At 31.3% G+C, this 19051-nt stretch overlaps 2 protein-coding genes and 1 non-coding gene across 4 annotated transcripts; 2 read left to right on the top strand and 1 right to left on the bottom strand.

The window, feature by feature from the left end:
- The first annotated feature begins 29 nt into the window (after positions 1-29).
- Positions 30-11719, top strand: LOC131938474 (elongation factor-like GTPase 1). Its single transcript, XM_059296529.1, has 23 exons — positions 30-58; positions 2345-2453; positions 2699-2766; positions 3568-3661; positions 4032-4180; positions 4458-4595; positions 4736-4792; positions 4913-4960; positions 5372-5481; positions 5686-5809; positions 6030-6109; positions 6238-6374; positions 6695-6817; positions 6949-7048; positions 7288-7439; positions 7546-7676; positions 8045-8327; positions 8459-8606; positions 8799-8937; positions 9279-9428; positions 9528-10200; positions 10362-10546; positions 10764-11719. Exons 2-23 carry the CDS (start codon positions 2363-2365, stop codon positions 10950-10952), a joined length of 3369 nt encoding a protein of 1122 aa, XP_059152512.1. The 5' UTR covers positions 30-58; positions 2345-2362; the 3' UTR covers positions 10953-11719.
- A 529-nt stretch (positions 11720-12248) lies between these two features.
- Positions 12249-12330, bottom strand: Trnas-gcu (transfer RNA serine (anticodon GCU)). Its single transcript has one exon. It is a non-coding gene; the product is annotated as a tRNA-Ser (tRNA).
- Positions 12331-12440: 110 nt separating this feature from the next.
- LOC131938484 (uncharacterized) lies at positions 12441-18289 on the top strand. Of its 2 annotated transcripts, none has more exons than XM_059296542.1 (11): positions 12441-12533; positions 13641-13866; positions 14040-14106; positions 14226-14349; positions 14549-14681; positions 15047-15207; positions 15305-15376; positions 15657-15818; positions 16028-16148; positions 16251-16375; positions 16550-18289. In XM_059296542.1, exons 2-11 carry the CDS (start codon positions 13864-13866, stop codon positions 16863-16865), a joined length of 1284 nt encoding a protein of 427 aa, XP_059152525.1. In that variant the 5' UTR covers positions 12441-12533; positions 13641-13863; the 3' UTR covers positions 16866-18289. The 2 variants fall into 2 exon arrangements, with proteins under 2 accessions (XP_059152525.1, XP_059152524.1); XM_059296541.1 differs by having other exon boundaries at positions 12447-12577.
- The last annotated feature ends 762 nt before the right edge of the window (positions 18290-19051 follow it).

The following is a 19051-nucleotide window of genomic DNA, read 5'->3' on the forward strand; positions in this document are numbered from 1 at the left end:
CAACAAAAACACATGTTAGTAACAACACCAGGCAGAATCTTCTAGTCTTACACCACCAGTGCGTAACTTAAGTCTAATTATTATTAAGTCATCAAGTGTAAATAAATAGTCAGCAGAACTGTTTAGAAGTTTATTAAATTGTTAGGTAGATCATCTAGATCTAGTTACTAATAATACTAAATAAATACTAAATAGAGTAAATAGAGAATCTAGTGAAATAGAAAAAATACTAAAAATACTAAGTCAAGTAGGCCTAAGCCTACTAACTAAATGTCAATGAGTTTGGTTGCATCTGATGAGAACATCACTCTTTATTATTTATTAAACTTAAACCTACTGAAAAGTTTTAATACAATTGTTAATTGTTTAAAAACAGGTAGATCATTCTACATAGATGAAACTTTGAAACATTTTTGGGTAATCTATCGTTTTGGGTACGTAAAATCGCCCGCGATTTGTAATGTGAAAAACAGGTGACTCCTTAAATTTTAATAATTATTTCACATTTTGAGGAAGATTTATGTTTTAAAAAATTCAAAAATGTTTCCTTGATTCATTTATGTACCTGTTTTTAAACAATTGAATTAAAACTTTTCCGTAATAAATGAAGACTAGCGATGTTTCCAACAGATGCAACCATGCTCATTTACTATAGCAGCCATCTTGTTTAAGTTTTATTTTTATAAGCTTTTAGCGCCAGATTCAGGGGGAAGCCACTCTATTTTACAAATGGCTGCTGTTTATATAGCAAATCTTGCTCTCAGACACTGCTGTTTAAAGTTAATTTCTGGCCTGTATCGATATATTTAGCCATTGATTTAGGTTTATTATTCATTTATCTATAATATTTGACACACAAGTATGACAACATACTTCTATTAAAACCTTGACAATGAGGTAACGTTTTCGTACATAAATAGCCGCGGGCGATTTTACGTACCCAAAACGATAGATTACCCATTTTTGGAACTTTCAAAACATAAAATTAAAATTAAATCCTCCTAAAAATGTGAAATAGATCTAGATCTAGACTATCTAGATCTAGTATCTAGATCTAGATCTAATTGCTAAAATTTAATGGCATTATTAATGAGTCACCCACTTTTCACATTACCAGTCTCTGTCGATTTTTTAAAGTAGGTCTACAACTAGTACATACTATTAGTATTACTATTACTGTATTACAGCCTTAACAATGAGACATTGTTTTTTCACATTACTAGCTTTGGCTGATTTTACGCACCTATAACGATAGATTACCGTGTAAAGTATCTTAATGTCTACGGTATAGTAAATCAGCGGTTGATCAAGAGTCCAGATTTAGATCTAGAATCAAGATCAAGTCATAGTGGTAGCTTTCTGGGTAATCTCACGACATAGCGTTGGAAATTATAGGGTTGAGTTTCTTAAACATTCGCTACTGCAAACACCATAGTTACTATTCTAGGGTTGATTTGACCGTTGAAATATAAATAAATTCAAGTGCATTAAATTTATGTTTTGACTTAATTTTCAGTTTAATTGACAGAAAATTAGCAACCATCAGTAGATCTAAATAGTAATAATAAGGTCATGTGTAGTAATTAACGTTTTTTAAGAAAGAAAAAAACTTGCAGAAGATTTGCAACAACTAGATTCTAAATGTAGTAAAATAAGACGATTAGATTTATTAAAGTCTAAAGTAGTTAGAAGGACTAGATTAATGTTTAGAAGCAGCAATAATTAGCACATACACTTAAATTATTAGAAATGCTAAATTATTAGCAAAACAGTATTTAAAATGCAACTAAAATCAATCTATTAAAAAAAAAAAATGTAATAAAAATAAATGCCGCCAAATAAAATATGGTTTACAGTACTTTTGTTGGTTTCCAGAACAGTGTGAGATATTATGCCATGGTTTTACTGTTTTTTACTGCTGTACCATTCCTGAATAATAACCGGCACTATATTGTAAGATTTAAATGAAATTATTTAGGGTAGGCCTTAACACAGGTACGGCACATATTGCACATAAAACATTTTTGTAACTTTGAAAACATACTCATAGATATTTAAAAATTTACATAGCCTAATTATAATTATAATATTAACATAATTACCATTTCAGTTAAGTTAACAAAATTTTATACACAGGTATAAGATCCTTTTCTCATCCGTAAAATTTTGAGTGCTTTCAAAAAATATCACTTCTACCGGACCGTCTTGTTTCAAACTTTTCATGTAGGTAAAGTCATAATGACAAGGCAAAGTATTTAAAAAATTAATGAAAACAATTGTAAGGCTACCTAGCCTTTGTAGTTTCAGTTTTAATTCATGGTTTTTACTTTTTATTTAAAAGCAGTTTATATTACTAGTAAAAATGAAAGTTAAGACACTGGAACAGCTCAAAGAGATTCAACAAAAGCCTTCACAAATCCGCAACATTTGTATTCTTGCTCATGTGGATCATGGTAAATAAATTATTTCTAATACCTAAACTTTTTGCTTTAGACTAACATATTCTCTTTTGGTAGATTTTAAATGACCTTTTTTCTCTTATTTTGTTAATAAAATAACAATATATAGAATGTGTGTGTATATATACATACATATATATATATATATACATACATATATATATATATACATACATATATATATACTTATATACATAACATATCCATATTTTTTTTTAATTTCTTATCTGTTACAATAGGTAAAACCACAATTGCTGATGCTTTAGTTGCCAGTAATGGAATCATCTCAAAAAGAAATGCTGGGAAGGTAACTCTTATTCTAAATAAATTATGTATTTTAACATAAATACTTTTGGTGTCAGTGTGTTCAGGTCTCTATAGCTATTGGTTGCTGAACTGAAAGTCCCAAGTTCAAACCTTTGGACAGATGAGGCTCGATAGCTGGGTAGAACAACCTATCTCTTATGAATGTTATCTTGGGTATCGTAAGGGTGTGAGAGTGTGTTGTGGAATTATTTATATTAATAAATGTGTAGATGTATTTGTTTGTCATCGTGGATATAGTCGTTTTGTTTGACAGTGCAATAGACGATTAAATGAACCAATGGCGTCCTGTCCTGAATCGTTGTTGTCACTGGTTTTACATTATCTTTCAAGTGTTGACCCCATCCTAAACTTAAATCATAACTTTATCTAGGAGAGAAAACTCCAAATCCAACATCTGCTGCCTTGTAGTTTGTTCTTGGTTGGACACAGGCTATGGAAGCAAATCCAGAAAGAAAAGCAGGCTAAAATAAGGGTCTATGGCCTACATGGCGCATAACGAGTTGACATGTAATACTTAAAACTAATTGCCTAGGAGTGAATCCCTTTCATCATTACAATTAAGAAAAAAGAAGTAGAAATAAAAATAAACTTCAATTCAGCCTAAGTATTTTTCACAGTTTCTATAGCATGGTCAACATCAGTTCATGTTCGAACATTCATGTATTACTAAGCTACTTTTTTTTTTAAATAAAGAACACTGGTTTCAATAAAACTATAAATATCAACTTTATTTTAAAATCTGTAAAGATTGGATTGACTATTAAAATGTATTTATAAACAGATTCGTTACATGGATAGCCGAATGGATGAACAAGAAAGAGGTATCACCATGAAATCAAGTGCAATCACTCTAGTATATGAGGAATCTAAAAAAGGTAAGTATTTAAATAATAATGTGTTTCAGTTATTCTTTTTTTCTGCAACATATTTTATACTGATTATTAAAAATCATTTTTGACAATAATTACTTGAATCATTTTTTTTTTAAATCTACATTAAATAATACCTTTTTAAACCATTCTCTTATAATGATTATGTTATTGACAGTAAAAAATGTACACACATCCAGAAATATTAAAAAAACCTCTCAAATAAAGTTTTATATTTAAATAAGTGAGGCACTTTAGTAAATTTACAAATTACAGCCAGATAATACTAGATGTATAATTTTAGAAAAATGTAATACAAGTAAATGAATAATAAGAGTTTTTGTGTATATAATTTTTTAAACTTATCTTTTCACAGGTAATCACACAACAGCACCTGCACATTTTCTCATTAACTTAATAGACTCACCTGGACATGTTGACTTTTCTTCTGAGGTATCAACCGCTGTTAGGTTGTGTGATGGAGCCATAGTTGTTGTAGATGTTGTTGAGGGAGTCTGTCCTCAAGTAAGTTAACAACACTACTCACACTTAATATTTATTTTTGCTTAAATCATCAGTGGAGCAATAGACAATGGTAATTATAATATAAATAAAAGATAATCTCAACAAACAGTTTGACCATAACTTCGTTCTGTTATTTATATAAAAATAACTTCTATCCCATTTTCTGTGTAGTAATAACTAGATCTAAAAACAATCATCCTCCTCTTCAATTAAAATTAATCAAATTAGATTATTTTTTTTCTTTTCTGTTAAGCCTTGATTTTTTGTTTTTCAACAGACTCATGCAGTGATGAGGCAGGCTTGGCTTGAAAATATACGTCCTATACTGGTCCTGAATAAAATTGACCGCCTTATTACCCAGTTGAAGATGGTGCCACTGGAAGCTTATTACCGCCTTATTCAAATTTTAGAACAGGTAGAGTTTCTAAAAACACTAGCTTTATAAATCTTTTTCCTTATTTCTTTTTTTACAATATATTAAAACACCAATTTAACTTGCTTAAAAATAACTGGATAAATATATAAATATAACTGGATTAAATCGTATTTATTTAGGTCAACTTGATAACAAATCAGTTGTTTACATCAGATGCTATGGAGAAACTATCCCTGGTAAGTTTCACATTTGTAGTTTTTATTATTTCATTTGTATTTCAACAAATATTTTAGTTAATATTTAGTTTTAAGTTGACATTGGCAGGATTTTAAGTACTGTAATTTTCTACTTTTAAGAACACCAACACTGATGGAGAAACAAAGGTTGATGGTGTTGAAACAAATGTAAGTCTAAATTTTGATTTAATGTTGCATTCTTTTAATTTAAGGAAAAATAAATTTATAAAGTAAACTCAATCGCCATTTTTTAAAATCTTCACTTCATGGTATTTCTTTTCCTCTTCATTTTTGTAGTCGAATGACTTGACTGTCCTTCTTAATTTCCCCCAATGTTTTTGTAGTGATGTGACTGGACTATTGGTCTTTATTTTCCCCAATGTTTTTGTAGTCTTGTGATTGGACTATTGGTCTTTATTTTCCCCATTGTTTTTGTAGTCTTGTGACTGGACTATTGGTCTTTATTTTCTGCATTGTTTTTGTAGTCTTTTGACTGAACTATTGGTCTTTATTTTCCCCATTGTTTTTGTAGTCTTTTGACTGAACTATTGGTCTTTATTTTCCCCAATGTTTTTGTAGTCATATGACTGGACTGTCATTGAGGATGAAGAGGAACACAAAAATATTTATTTCTCACCTGAGTTGGGGAATGTTGTTTTCGCAAGTGCAATTGACGGCTGGGGTTTTTCGTAAGTAAAATAAGTTATTTCAATTATAATTCTATTTGTTTTGATTTTACTTCTATTCCAATTTTTCTTTCCAATCGCTTTTTTTATTGACCCAGCACTGATATTGTTCTGAAATAACCTGTTTGAGTACGATACAGGGAACTTATGATATTTTTGGTATGGTTATTTTAAAAACTTTTACTCTGTTTTTACTGAACAAATCAGAATTGCTGACTTTGCATACATGTACGCTAAAAAACTTGGAGTTAAAGAAAACATCCTTCAGAAAACATTATGGGGAGATTATTTCATCAACATGAAGGCCAAAAGAATTTCAAAAGGAGCTCAGGTGTGCACAGTAGTTTTCATTCCTTACGAAAGTTTATTTACATTTCATGTTTATTTAGTTGTATGTAAATAGTGAGGATATCTGGAAAATTAATTAACAAATATGTAGTTGAAAATATTTTATGATAGTTAGATATCTGTTATTGTAGAAGATGTACTCAAAACAAAATGATGAATATATTTATTTTTGTACTAATGAAAATGTTATTTCCATTTTTTAGTCTAAAGGTAAAAAGCCTTTATTTGTACAACTGGCCTTAGAAAGTATATGGGCAGCATATGATGCTGTCTTGGAACAAAGGTAAAATACTGGCATGTCACTTACTTTAATTATGTTTTAGGAATTCTACTAGCAACCTTTTTGTATATAAATGTCCTTAATGTCATGGGTACATTTTTTTAAAGTTATAAAAATACTTAAATCTCCAGAGATACTGTAATGATAGAAAAAATAATCAAGTCCCAAGATCTGACATTGACAGACAGAGACAAACGTCACAAAGATCCCCGCGTGTTACTTCAGGCAATCATGGGGCAATGGTTGCCTTTAGCTGATGCAATTTTAGGTAAGTTTTGTGCTGCAAGGTTAGATTTAATTGTCACTTTTGATATTTAGTTTACAATATGATGTGATTTTACCTCTTTCTTTACACCCATGGTTCTGCACCCTGAAATTCCAGGAGGTAATGGGGGTTGTTCTCTGAAAAATGTTAGAATATTTTAAGATTTGTATAATTTTAACAAAAGTATAAGTATTAATGATTTTAGTTTGATTAAAAATAAATTCAGTTAATCCTTATTAATATCTTTAATTTAATAAATACTGCACATTATATATTTTTCAACAAATAACTAAGTGAACAGTCACTGTTTTTTCTTTAAACAGAAACTGTGACACTATGCATTCCATCCCCCATGAAGATGACTGATGAAAGAATTCAAGCCCTTATGTGCAATAAAAGTCGCCAGTTTTCTTCTTTACCAAAATGTACTCAGGATTTGAAAGAAAGTAAGGGACTGAGACAAATAATAAACATATAGAATCTATCTAGTTCCTATAATTTAATATGACTTTATTCAAATATTTTTGTGTTTTTGTTATTGTTTTAACTTGTGCTTTTTTATGTGCTTACTATTTAGATTTTCAAGCATGTGATTCAAGTTCAAATGCTCCAGTCATTATTTATATTTCAAAAATGTTACCTTTTGAAAAGAAATGTCTACCTCAACAAAAAGCAAGGTCTTAAACATTTATATAATTGATGTTTCAAATTACTACCATTTCTGACAATTTAGTAATGTTTTCTCAAATTTCACCTATGAAATATTAGTTGGAAGTTTGTAAAATGTTTAACACTTTTAAAACTTACATTATCTTCTTAAAATTTGATGAAATAGTATCAAATACTTAAAATCAATGTAAGTAAAAAAAATGTTAACTTTGTATCTTAAAGTTAATGATGTTAATATGTTTTTCAGACTGTTAACAGATGAAGAACTTCAACTTCGTAGGGATGAAGCTCGGAGGCGACATGCTGAAATGGTTGTCAAAAGAGAGCTGGCTGAGAAGGCTACATCTAGTGCACCGAATGATAATGTTAAAATAATTGAAGACAATAGCAATCCACTAGGTTAGCACATTTTGTAGAACAGAACCAACATTGATTGTTTTAAAACTTTGTTTTATAAATGTACTTTTAAAAAATGCATTTTAAAATTAAAACATTTCTTTCCTAGATGACAGCAAAGAATTTGAGAGTGATCATATTTTTATAGCCTTTGCCAGGATATTTAGTGGTACTATTCGTAAAGGAGCAAAGTTGTATTTTCTTGGACCAAAACATGACCCTGCTGAAGCTCTCAATGAGGTACTTCTACACTCAAAATATGTCACACATGAGCAACATTTTACACATAAGCTGCTACATCATAAGCCTTGACTGATAGGTACAAATATACTGTCATATTCTTATTAGAATACCGGTTTTTAACTTATTTGGGCATACCCAACCCTACCAGTTTCAAATGAGCATTCACAAAACCCTTCTTTCATCTGCACTGACAAAAATCTGATTTAGGCGGGTGTGTCTTGACCTCTGGCAAACCCCTGAGACTGACTCACCAAACCCCTAACGTTCGATCGAACCCAGGTTAAGAATCACTGTATTATAATAGACTACAAATGAAACGCTTATTTCACACTAATCCCAATATGTTTTGTCGCCTTTTTTTGTAGTTTTCCACATTAACACCTGAAGATCTGATGTCCCGCTCTGACCTGCAAGCCAAGTATCCACACATCTCTTCTGTAGAAATTAAAGATCTGTATCTTTTAATGGGTCGAGAGTTAGAGGCACTTGATGAGGTCTCAGCTGGAAATGTTTTTGGCATTGGAGGTCTAGAAACTCACGTGCTGAAGTCTGGAACCCTGGCCTCAACTGTTGCATGCCCAGCTTTCACTGATATGTTTTTTGATGCAGCACCTATTGTACGTGTGGCTGTTGAACCTGTTAACGCATGTAAGTTATTCCTATCTGTGCATACGCATTTCATTCCAATATCAACTTGTTAATATTTTATTCCAATGTCAAAATAAGAAACTATTTTAATACTATTTGTCATTATTTAATAGAAATAATATTTTTCATAGGTGATATCAATCGTCTGCTAGTAGGTTTAAAGCTCCTTAATCAAGCTGATCCTTGTGTTGAAGTAAGAATTCAGGAAACTGGTGAGCATGTCATTATAGCAGCAGGGGAGGTTCACATGCAACGTTGTATTGATGATCTTAAGGAGAGGTCAGTCATTTATTTCTCTTCAACACTACTTTATAGATCATCGGATCAAATTGCTGAATACATTTACATTGATTTCAATAAGTTAAGAGTTATTTTCATTATGACCTCAGTATTTCAGGGTTTTTTTTTTAAATATATAAGTTGTACATGAAATATGAATGGTAAAAATGAATAAATTGTGTCAAATTACAGGTATGGTAAGGTAGAAGTGAATGTTTCCAAGCCCATTGTTCCTTTCCGAGAAACTATTGTCCTTCCTCCAAAGCTGGATATGGTAAATGAGAGCATACAAGATCAGGGAGATAAAGAAGAAGTTAATGAAATTATTCAGGTTAGTTTTGCCAATGAAATGTTTCAGTTAGTTTTGCCAATGAAATGTTTCAGTTACTTTTTTACTACAGGCAACATTATTTAACTGTAAAACAGTGACTTCCTCATATTGTTATTGACATGATACATATTATTCAGTAGTTACATACAAACGTTGGACAAGTTGTAAACAAGAATTGACAGTTGAATGTGTTACATAAAATATAACATAAAATATAACATTTAGTTAGCATGGTAAAATATTTACCACTATAATGTGAGGCTATTTCCATTATTATTTCAATGAAAAAACTTGTGTTTGAAACAAATATTTCCTAATTATTTTAATTTTGAAATGTACAGGTATCAACTATAGATCGACAGTGCCATCTTCTTTTAAGAGCAGTACCATTGCCTGGTAATATTGCTGATATATTACTTCAAAACCAGCCAAGTCTAAAAGCTCTTGAGGCACTTTCATCAGCCACTGTAAACAATCGCTCAGACCAACAGGTACATATAGGTTAACAAACGGACTTACCGAATGTAAACAAATGTAAAACACGTAGCTTAATATAAGTATAACGAAAATATTTTTTAAAATAATTTCAGGCTCTCTTTGACATGACAGATAGTGCCAAGGAAAATATTTTGGTCATTAAACAACAGTTGAAAGAAGAATTTGAAAAAGCTGGACCATTTTGGTGTGGTGCAGAGAATCAGATTTGGAGTTTTGGGCCAAGACGTTGTGGTCCCAATATATTACTAAATCGCATAGGCCATTATAAAAGACCATCTGTGTGGCATACAGTGGAAGGTAACCAGTCAGAAACTGGAAAAGTGGCTGACCTGGACAACAGCATTGTGACAGGTTTCCAAGTGGCCACCATGGCAGGACCTTTATGTGAGGAACCCATGCACGGCGTCTGCATTGTTGTTGAAGACTGGTGGTATGGCGACAAGCAGCAACAAACTGACCAATCAAAATTACGAAACGTAAACAGCCAAGAGAATATCAAATCCTCAGAGAATAATTATTATAATGAAGTAAATAACAAAGCTGTGAACCAGGCAGGATCTGCTGCCAATGATAATCAATCTTCACTGAATGGGGATGATTCTCCTACAGAAAGTTTCACAAAGCAAAATAACGCTTATGGACCACTATCAGGACAGCTGATTTCAGCAATGAAAGAGGGTTGTCGAAGAGCATTCCAATCACAGCCTCAAAGGCTGATGGCTGCAATGTACCAGTGTGAAGTACAGGCCAACATGGATGTTCTCGGTAAGGACCATAGGTTGTGGAAACTTGCTTTCTCTTATTAAATTAATTTTTAATTACTTGATAGAAATTATCAAGTTGAATTCCATTCTTCAATGATGAAAACTTGACATTTTACTGTTATTAGTAAGAAACAACTTGACATAAATGTATGTGTCTTTCAGGCAAGCTGCATGGTGTACTATCTAAGCGCTTTGGCAACGTGCTGTCTGATGAGATGCTAGAAGGCACAGCCATGTTTAACATCAAAGCAGTTCTGCCAGTTATAGAAAGTTTTGGTTTTGCTGAAGATATGCGCAAAAAAACAAGTGGTCTTGCAAGCCCTCAGATGAAATTCTCACACTGGGAGGTAAACAGTTTTATCTCGTTTAATAGTGCTATCCCAAAAGTCTCAGAGTTAGATCCCAGATCGAAGTAACGAACTCAATGGCCAAAGTAGGGGTATTAACAAAAATATATATATATTTCGTAAAGTTACAATTGTGTAGCTGATAAGTCTCTTATTTTTATATCAGTTTTTGTTATAGATTTTTTTTTTAAAACAACCTTCATATTTTGTATTAAAGGTAATACCTGTAGATCCTTTCTGGGTACCTACCACAGAAGAAGAATACTTGCATTTTGGAGAAAAGGCAGATGCAGAGAACAGGGCTAGAGTTTACATGAACAAAGTCCGCAAACGAAAGGGGCTTCCTACAAATGAAAAACTTGTTGAGTTTGCTGAAAAACAAAGGACTTTGACTAAAAATAAATGAAACAATAAACTATGGTAGATTCTACTTTCATAACTAAATGTCAAATGATCGAAGTCAGTCATGTCATTGCCCAGATAAACTGAAGTTTGACTTGGATTAAAAAAGTTTTCAAGGAGTTCTGGTTATGTGATAACTGCTGTGAGCAAAAATTCACTTTGAAACCGTATTTTACTGATTACCTGCTCCTGACGTAAAATCCTGATGAGATCAGCTGTAGTTGACCTATTAAAAGATGCTATAAGTTAACTGTTTTATCTACTATAAGTGTTGAATTTTTAAAATAGTGAAATTCATGAAATTATTTGTGGGTTCATTAAAAGAGAGTTATGAAATACTTTCACTCTCAATAAAGATTATAAATAATAAGTATTTGTAGTTGTACATTTTACATTCTTTTTGGTAGGAGGGTTAATAAAATGTTAAATTTTACTTTTTAATTTTTTAATGGATTATTCACACATTTTTATGTATTTTATCTGTAATAAAATTATATATCATCAGATAAATAATCTTCGATAGTCGTTGCACCTTTATTTCAATGATTCTCTCAAAATAGTTTGAGTTAGTCCATTAGAAACTGATTTTACACTGCATAAATAATTATTGATAAAAAAAGCACAACCTCTAATTAAAACACAGTAATTATTTTGACATTAAAGAAAAAGACAACCTTAATTAGTCAAAGCAGCATAGAATTGTAAAAAAAAAATGTTGTAAATTAACCTGTCTTAATTTTAATACTTTAAATTGGTTTGATTTAAAAATAAAAGCAGTAAAATAAAACAAGTGCTCATAATGGATTTTTTACTTTTTTTTTTTTACTTAACAATATACCCTTAATTCTAAGTAGGGCTATAATGCTTAGTGAAAAATAGTAAAGAGATAACAAATTCATTAGTATTAAAATTCACCCATACGTAAACAAAAATATTCATTGTTAGAAATTTGCACTCAAAGATTTTTCATTTAGTTCTTAATTTAGGCTATTCATTAGAAAACAGAAAAGAACTAGAAACAAATTGATGATTATCAGCGTCTTATCTGCATGATTTGCAATGCCAAATTGATCAATTCTAGTCCAGCAAAAGTAAGAGAACATTTCCTTAAGCTGCATGGAGATACAAGAACAATGCTCACTGAATTCAAGCCGCACTCTATTTAATTGGTGTGTGAAAAGCGAAAGGCAACAGCAGTAAATTTTAATTTTTTTTTTTTTTTTTTTTTTTTTTTGCACGTTTACAAGACTCTTTCTATACTTTGTATAAACGAGAAAGTAAAAATAGCATAAAAAATTTTCGACGAGGATGGGATTCGAACCCACGCGGGGAGACCCCAATGGATTAGCAGTCCATCGCCTTAACCACTCGGCCACCTCGTCTACGTGCCTGCGTGTGCAGTGTAAGTTTATATATCAATGTTTATTTCTGGATGCGGAAGAATCTTCTAACATTAAGTGTATTTAAGTCACGAGCATTTAATTTACCTTCTCTACTGCGTTGTCTCTCAACTTCTGTTCTCCGGGTTCTAGACTGGATCTAGACTCTAGATCTAGAATCTGGATCTGATCTAGTTCGTCTGAGGGTAGACAAATTTAACTTGGGCCGTTGATTAGATAAGCTTTTGTGGTAATAAATTATTAGAAAGATATGAAATATTATATCGCCTACATTTTCTTTAAACACTTCCCCTGACTTCTGGACTGTCTTGCTCTTATGTCTTGACTGGTCTAAGAAAAAAAAAGAATCAACTTCGTCATACTACTACTCTAGGACCTAGAGTCTAGATAGAGGCCCTAGACCGTCCGTAACTCATAACTCATTCAGTGACCAGTGTGTTAAATAGTATGAAGTCTAAAAAAATAAGAATTTATTTAGAATTAGTTTAGGTTAGTTTGATATCTAGACGTCTAGAATCACTATAGAACTGATAGTGAAAGATAGGCCTATTATTTAGTAACTATTTATATTTACTGTTGCAATTAATATAGAAAATTAAAATTAGACAAGCTGGGGATTCTGATGTTTAGACCATGGGAGCCAGATTGCAGTTAACCTGGAGATTGCAGGCATGGGATATTTTTTTTAATCAAGTATCACCTAACTTCTAAGACTACGGAATCTAGCACAGGAACTCAGCCAAATGATGGGCTTATTGCATTGAGTTGAAAATAAACTCATGACAATAATATTTTAACAATCTTATTTACATAAAATAGGCTATTTCATCCCACTTTGTCTTCACAACTGCAGTATTTCTGAGTAGCTTTGCATACATCATTGTGGCGTCAAACAAAACACTGAGAATACATGCGCTTGATTTAGATTGGCTAGCATCTGTCACAAATCCCAATTTGCTGAAATAAGGCTATATATAAGCCTATGTATATTAAAATTTCATTCATTCATTAGTCCTACTTGACAAAACAATCATTAGAGTAAAATAAAAATGCTTCAGTATCATAAAATGTTTTACTGTAAGCATGTAAAGAGTATTAAGATGTCATTTTGATTTCTTACCATTTATGCAATATGAAACCTATTAAAGTTACAAATATTTGTGGTCTAACTTTGTAAAACAAACACTCACTAATTTTATTGTCTTTGTTGAAATCTCAAATCACTAATTTTAGAACGGTTTTGTTCAATTCAAATCAATGTTCATATTTATAGATTTTTAAATTAATTATAGGTATGACGATGATGGTTGATATGCTGTAATGATCATAATGGAATTAACCTTGTCAAAGGCTGTATCATCAAATAGATATTTATTTATCAACATGGATTAAACTACATCTGAAAATGGAAGCTATGAAAAATTTTAGTAAACAAGGCTAGCAATTGATCAAGATCCTTGTAACCCATCAGGGAATTATGAACTATTAGTTATCACATGTGAATATTTAGCTATTATGGTATGAATCTTACTTTGTAATATACTTTTACTTTATATCACCTACAACTTAAAAATACTGGACTGATTAATATGAAAAGTTGATTAAAGAGGTGTACATCTTATGCTCATATTTTATTTAGGATTGCTTTGTTTCATGAACAAACCTTTTTTTTTTTTATAAATTAAACTTAGGCTTCAGGATTTTTGGAAATTCAGAGTGATCAAGATTCAAATCTGCCAATAAACTTGACTAGTAACAGTAAGTTTCTCTTACAAATCTAACATTTAAAAAATAGTATTTTTTGTTGTTACATGTTTAAAATAATTTTGTTATTAATATAATAAGTAGTGCCTAATGAATTATCTGTTTGTTATTAGACTTTACAGGTCAAAGAGACGATTTAATGGAGCTTCAAATGAATTTGATAAGACAGGATCCAAAAAGTTATTTAAGTGATGTTGATGCGCGTCCTGAAGAAAAACAATCTGTCTTAGATGAGAGGTTAAAAATATTTTACTTTTTTTATTTCCTCCAACTTAATGAAATAAGTGCCTAGTTTGTGTTTTCAATTCTTTAAGGTAATATTTGAATAAATACCTGTCTTATAAGATATAAATAATAGTCTTACTAAATTATTTAATGCATTATCCACTTTATCATACAGTCACGATCAATAATATTTAAAATTGTTCTGATACAGGCCAGAAAGTACAAAATCTACACCTTGGCAGAGGTCTTCATTAAAACACATGCATGACCTGTATGAAACAGTGGCTGAAATAACTGTGGAACCATGTAGTAAAGATGAGCCTGATGTCAAGGCCTTTTTCAAGGTTAGTGGCACATTAATTTCAAAATAGGATGTGTAAAGTTGAAACAGGCACGCTTTACACATCCTATTTTGAAATTAATGTGCCATCCTAATTACAATTGTTTTATTATTTTCAACTGTAGCTTAAAGCTTAATCAAGGATTTAACTTAATTCAAAGAGTGGGAGAAGAAATTGTATACATGAAAATAACTTGGTAGTAGTAATTATGAGAAGCTAGAAAGATGACATTGGAATATCTTTAATTCAGGTCCATTATATAATCTGCTGCGCCTCTAGTTTTGTTATTAGTTTCTTAAAACAGCTTCATCACATGAGTGCTGTTTCTTTAGCATTGAATTTTTATTTTATTCTCTCTTTATTGACAGCTACTGAGAAACCATAGACTTCAAAGCAAGCTGGTCTATGTCCTGACTGTGGTCTCTATTGTGGCGATATCACACTTTGTGCTAACAGTCAAGTGGCTTCTTCCATACTACTACACCATCACAACTCCAATCTTAATTTTTCTTAGGCTTATAATGTACTGGTAGGTGCTTACAATTAACCTTAAGTATTAATAATATTGAGTACTGAATTAAAGGGTATCATAGTCAAATCTAGAAAGTGTTTTCTTTTTATTATAGGAAAATGAAGTATCAGTTTTTTATGCTGGATTTTTGCTATTTTGCCAACACCTATTGGTATCTTTACATCTGGTAAGTTGTTTTTATTTACATTTATTATTGTCTAATCTGAGAATTGTTTTTACTTCCCATACTGCCAAGTGAATTAATGCTGCCTTTTTACCCATGATTCTTTTATTTTTACTGTCTGGACATAAATTAAAAATCAAAACATAAAGCATTAAACAGGAAAATATTCTCTGTTTGAATTTAAAATGCTAATAATTTACAGGTAAAAACTTTTTAAAATATCCACAGGGTTGTAAGATTGTGTATTTTTTTGACTGAAACAGTTTTGTTTTATTCTGTGAAGGCTGGCACCTGAAAATCCTGAGTTTTTTGTTGTTGGTTTTGCTGTGGCAAATGGTCCTCTAGTCTGGGCTCTCTTTGTCTTCAGAAACTCACTTGTGTTTCACAGCTTAGATAAAGTTACCTCCCTTTATATACACCTTCTGCCAAGTCTCCTGTCATTTGTGTAAGTAATTCCACCAAACAAAATATTTTTTTTTATTTCTTGCTATTTCAAGGGGTGGTAATCTCATTGTTTAATTATTTTACTAAGAGGTAAAACTCCAGATTTATTGAACTTTTTGGGCCTTTCATTTAACTGATCAAAAGCATATAAAAAGATGACAGTTATAATTCACTTTTTTTGACAAATATTTTGCTAAATGTAACTTACAGAATTCGATGGTATCCAGAAGAAACCTCAAAGTATTGGGTGCGGCCGTTCAAGCATCATGAAATAGGGTTCTCTTTCTATTGGCTGGTCCTGCTACCGTTTATTTTTGTAGTTTTACATCAGGTTTGTTTAGTGACCTAGTTCATTGTACTGTGTGGTTAATTATAATATTAGTCACCTTATTTAGTTATCTTTGTAACTGTGATGCATGTCATTTTTTTTTAGGTATTTTATTTGATCCTCGTGGATTGCATTTTAAAACCCAGTGATGAATATCTGACCATGTATCGCTATCTAACCAATAAGGAATCTTCTGTAATATTTCGCATGTGCAATATGTTGGGTCAGAGGTAAGTTTATTTTTGTGACAGACGTATGTTAGAATTGTAAATATTTCACCTAACTTGCAGATTTTCTTTAAAACAAATATTAAAAATATTCTAATAATTCTATTGATGACTATAATTTGACAGTGTTGTTCTCCTGTTTTTCACATGTTGTTGGTCTTTGGTATATTTTCACAGATTTCGCTTGCAGATGTATGTTGCCTGGGGACTGACAGTTGCTCTCATCATGCTGCTGTTCAATCCAGTCTGGTATAATTTCTTCATACCTCACTGTGTTGTTCTAGTTTTCTTTATAATTATTGCCATATATAATGGTGCAACTTACTATATTGATGTCTTCAGCCTAGAGGGCTTAGGTAAAAGTAAACAATCAAAATCAGAACTAGCCACAGCAAACAACGTTGTCTCACCAACTAATGATAAAAAGGTTTATTCAGCCGTTGTTGACTATAACAAGTCTGCAGATAATCTCAAGCCAGTCACTCCTGTTTAATTTCTCAGATGTATTTTATAAAAAGGATGAATGATCTCATTACACTCGTTGCTCCTAATACAAAAGTCATTTTGAAAACAAAAGTTTTTAAATATTTGATTTTAGACACAGAAGAGAAGCAATTGTTTTTTAATCACTCTGCATAATCCTTTCACTCTCATTACAGAACATGGTTTTACATGTTTTAAAAAAAAAATTGTTTCATGAAGTTTTGTATATAATGATTTCTATCTTAGATCTGCCCATTCCATATTTATCAATGAAAACCCAGAGTTTGGTCAGTATTAGAATCTACAATTTTGTGCTACATTCCCATTAGCTGTGATTTCAGTAGAACAGCTCGTCTTGATCACATTTCTGTTTTTATAAGCTGGTATTAATTTCCCATACTTGATACATCTCTTGCTTGATTCCATCCTGTTTGAATTTTTTCAAAGAAAGATCTCTTTTTTTTTAAAATATATTATTTTTAAAAGTAAAATGTTTTACAATTTTTTTTTAACATGCGAATACATATTTATTAATTATATAACACATATTTAAATTAGTTTTTAGTAATGTGTTGTTGCTTAACATAGGAAATTTGTCAGTGCCCCATACCTCATTTTCCTATTGATGTTTAAGTGTGCTTCATGCAGTATACAAATATTTTTAGAGATGAATTGATGTTAGCATACATAAACAGATTAACCATATGCCACACTAATCTACTTTATTATTTTACACCACAAGAAAAAAGGAATGGCATTACAAATTAAGAACATCTTGCCATTTTGAAAATATATTAAAATTAATAAAATAACTAAGGTTTTTACAGTCAGCATATATTATTTTTCTATCATTCTGTTTATTTGAATTAAATCATAACCCCACAGTTTTACTGTTATTACTACAACAAATTGTTCCATTGTTGAATTCCAAATGTGAAGATGTCACTGTTGTGGTTCGGGTAATATTTTGTTGGTCCCTTCTTTCATTATTGTTTCTATCATTTTTTTGTTTAATATAAAAGTATGCGGGTATTAACATGACATGCATTTTTTGACATCCTAGTCATTGTAAAAATAATTTAAAAATTTTTAACAACCATATTTTACATTTACAAAGCCTCATATCTTGTATTATACATTACAGAAAGTATTGATGTAATCAAAATCCACCACCAAAAATTGACCAATATGTTTATTTTATTTAACTGACTTTAGTGTTTTAATCATCTTATATTTCTTGCTATATTTGTTTCCTTAAAGGTTAAAGAATTGTATCAATTTGTTAAAACTGAGTTATCTGCCTTAGCTGTTTGCCTTTGTGTATTGTGTGTGCAAGCAGGTGTTTAGAGTCTGTGTCCTGATATAAATACTATTAAATCCAGTTATCTAATTTAAACTTGGTATGGAATTTTTAAAATAAACACTTTTACAACACTTTTCTAGTTGTCTTATCCTTTACCAACGATACCAGATTAGCCATTTCAGTGAGGCTATTTTCCTGTTTATCCCTATAATTGTGCCTGGTTTATAGCTCTCTACAGTAGTTGTTACAGTTTGGTGATGATAATACTGTCGGCCATCAAAATAAGCTGGATTTGGCTGTAATGATTTCACCATCAAAATAAATTAGCTACACCAAGCTGTAATGATAGCACATTACACCATCAAAATATGCTACACACTACACATAGCTGTAACACCATGAGCTGTAATGCTACTAATTTTATTTCACCTACTGTCTGATATCATTAAAGGCAGGTCATAGATCTAAAACAATTGATGTTACAGCTTTCGGAAAATTAAGAGGCTTTTTGATGGAGATCAGGAACAACACGAACTAGACCTAAAGTCGGGGGGGGGGGGGGTGGGTGTAAGGGAGGCGTCCGTAAATTTCGGCGCACTCTTAAGAGAGAATATTGGAGGTTTGGACTTGGGTGACGTCGATCTTTATAATTTATTTCGCATTTGTATATACTTTATTTTATAAATGGATCAATGTGCTCAGCTTAGTGACGTATCCAGGATCGTCTCCTGGGGGGGGGGGGTTCAAAATTTTTCATTATATATATGTATACTAGCTGTATGTAGGCCGACAAAACAAAACAATTTATCACTGTAAACAAAAAAAAACGAACACAATGTACACACAATACAACAAAAACCAATGACCCCCCCTCGCCTACGCCACTGTCTCCG

The sequence above is a fragment of the Physella acuta genome, unplaced genomic scaffold, assembly GCF_028476545.2.
Source record: "Physella acuta isolate Inbredline_101_S28 unplaced genomic scaffold, ASM2847654v3 ptg000245l, whole genome shotgun sequence".
In the NCBI taxonomy this organism is placed as follows: domain Eukaryota; kingdom Metazoa; phylum Mollusca; class Gastropoda; family Physidae; genus Physella; species Physella acuta.

What these genes read in the sequence shown, in the direction of transcription:
- LOC131938474 (XM_059296529.1), top strand. Translation starts at nt 2,363, where the DNA reads ATGAAAGTTAAGACACTGGAACAGCTCAAAGAGATTCAACAAAAGCCT. An exon ending in TTGATGGTGTTGAAACAAAT is followed by an intron (nt 4,961 to 5,371) that starts GTAAGTCTAAAT and finishes ATGTTTTTGTAG; the next exon opens with TCATATGACTGGACTGTCAT. An exon ending in ATTGATGATCTTAAGGAGAG is followed by an intron (nt 8,607 to 8,798) that starts GTCAGTCATTTA and finishes GTCAAATTACAG; the next exon opens with GTATGGTAAGGTAGAAGTGA.
- LOC131938484 (XM_059296542.1), top strand. An exon ending in AATAAACTTGACTAGTAACA is followed by an intron (nt 14,107 to 14,225) that starts GTAAGTTTCTCT and finishes GTTTGTTATTAG; the next exon opens with ACTTTACAGGTCAAAGAGAC. An exon ending in ATGTCAAGGCCTTTTTCAAG is followed by an intron (nt 14,682 to 15,046) that starts GTTAGTGGCACA and finishes CTTTATTGACAG; the next exon opens with CTACTGAGAAACCATAGACT.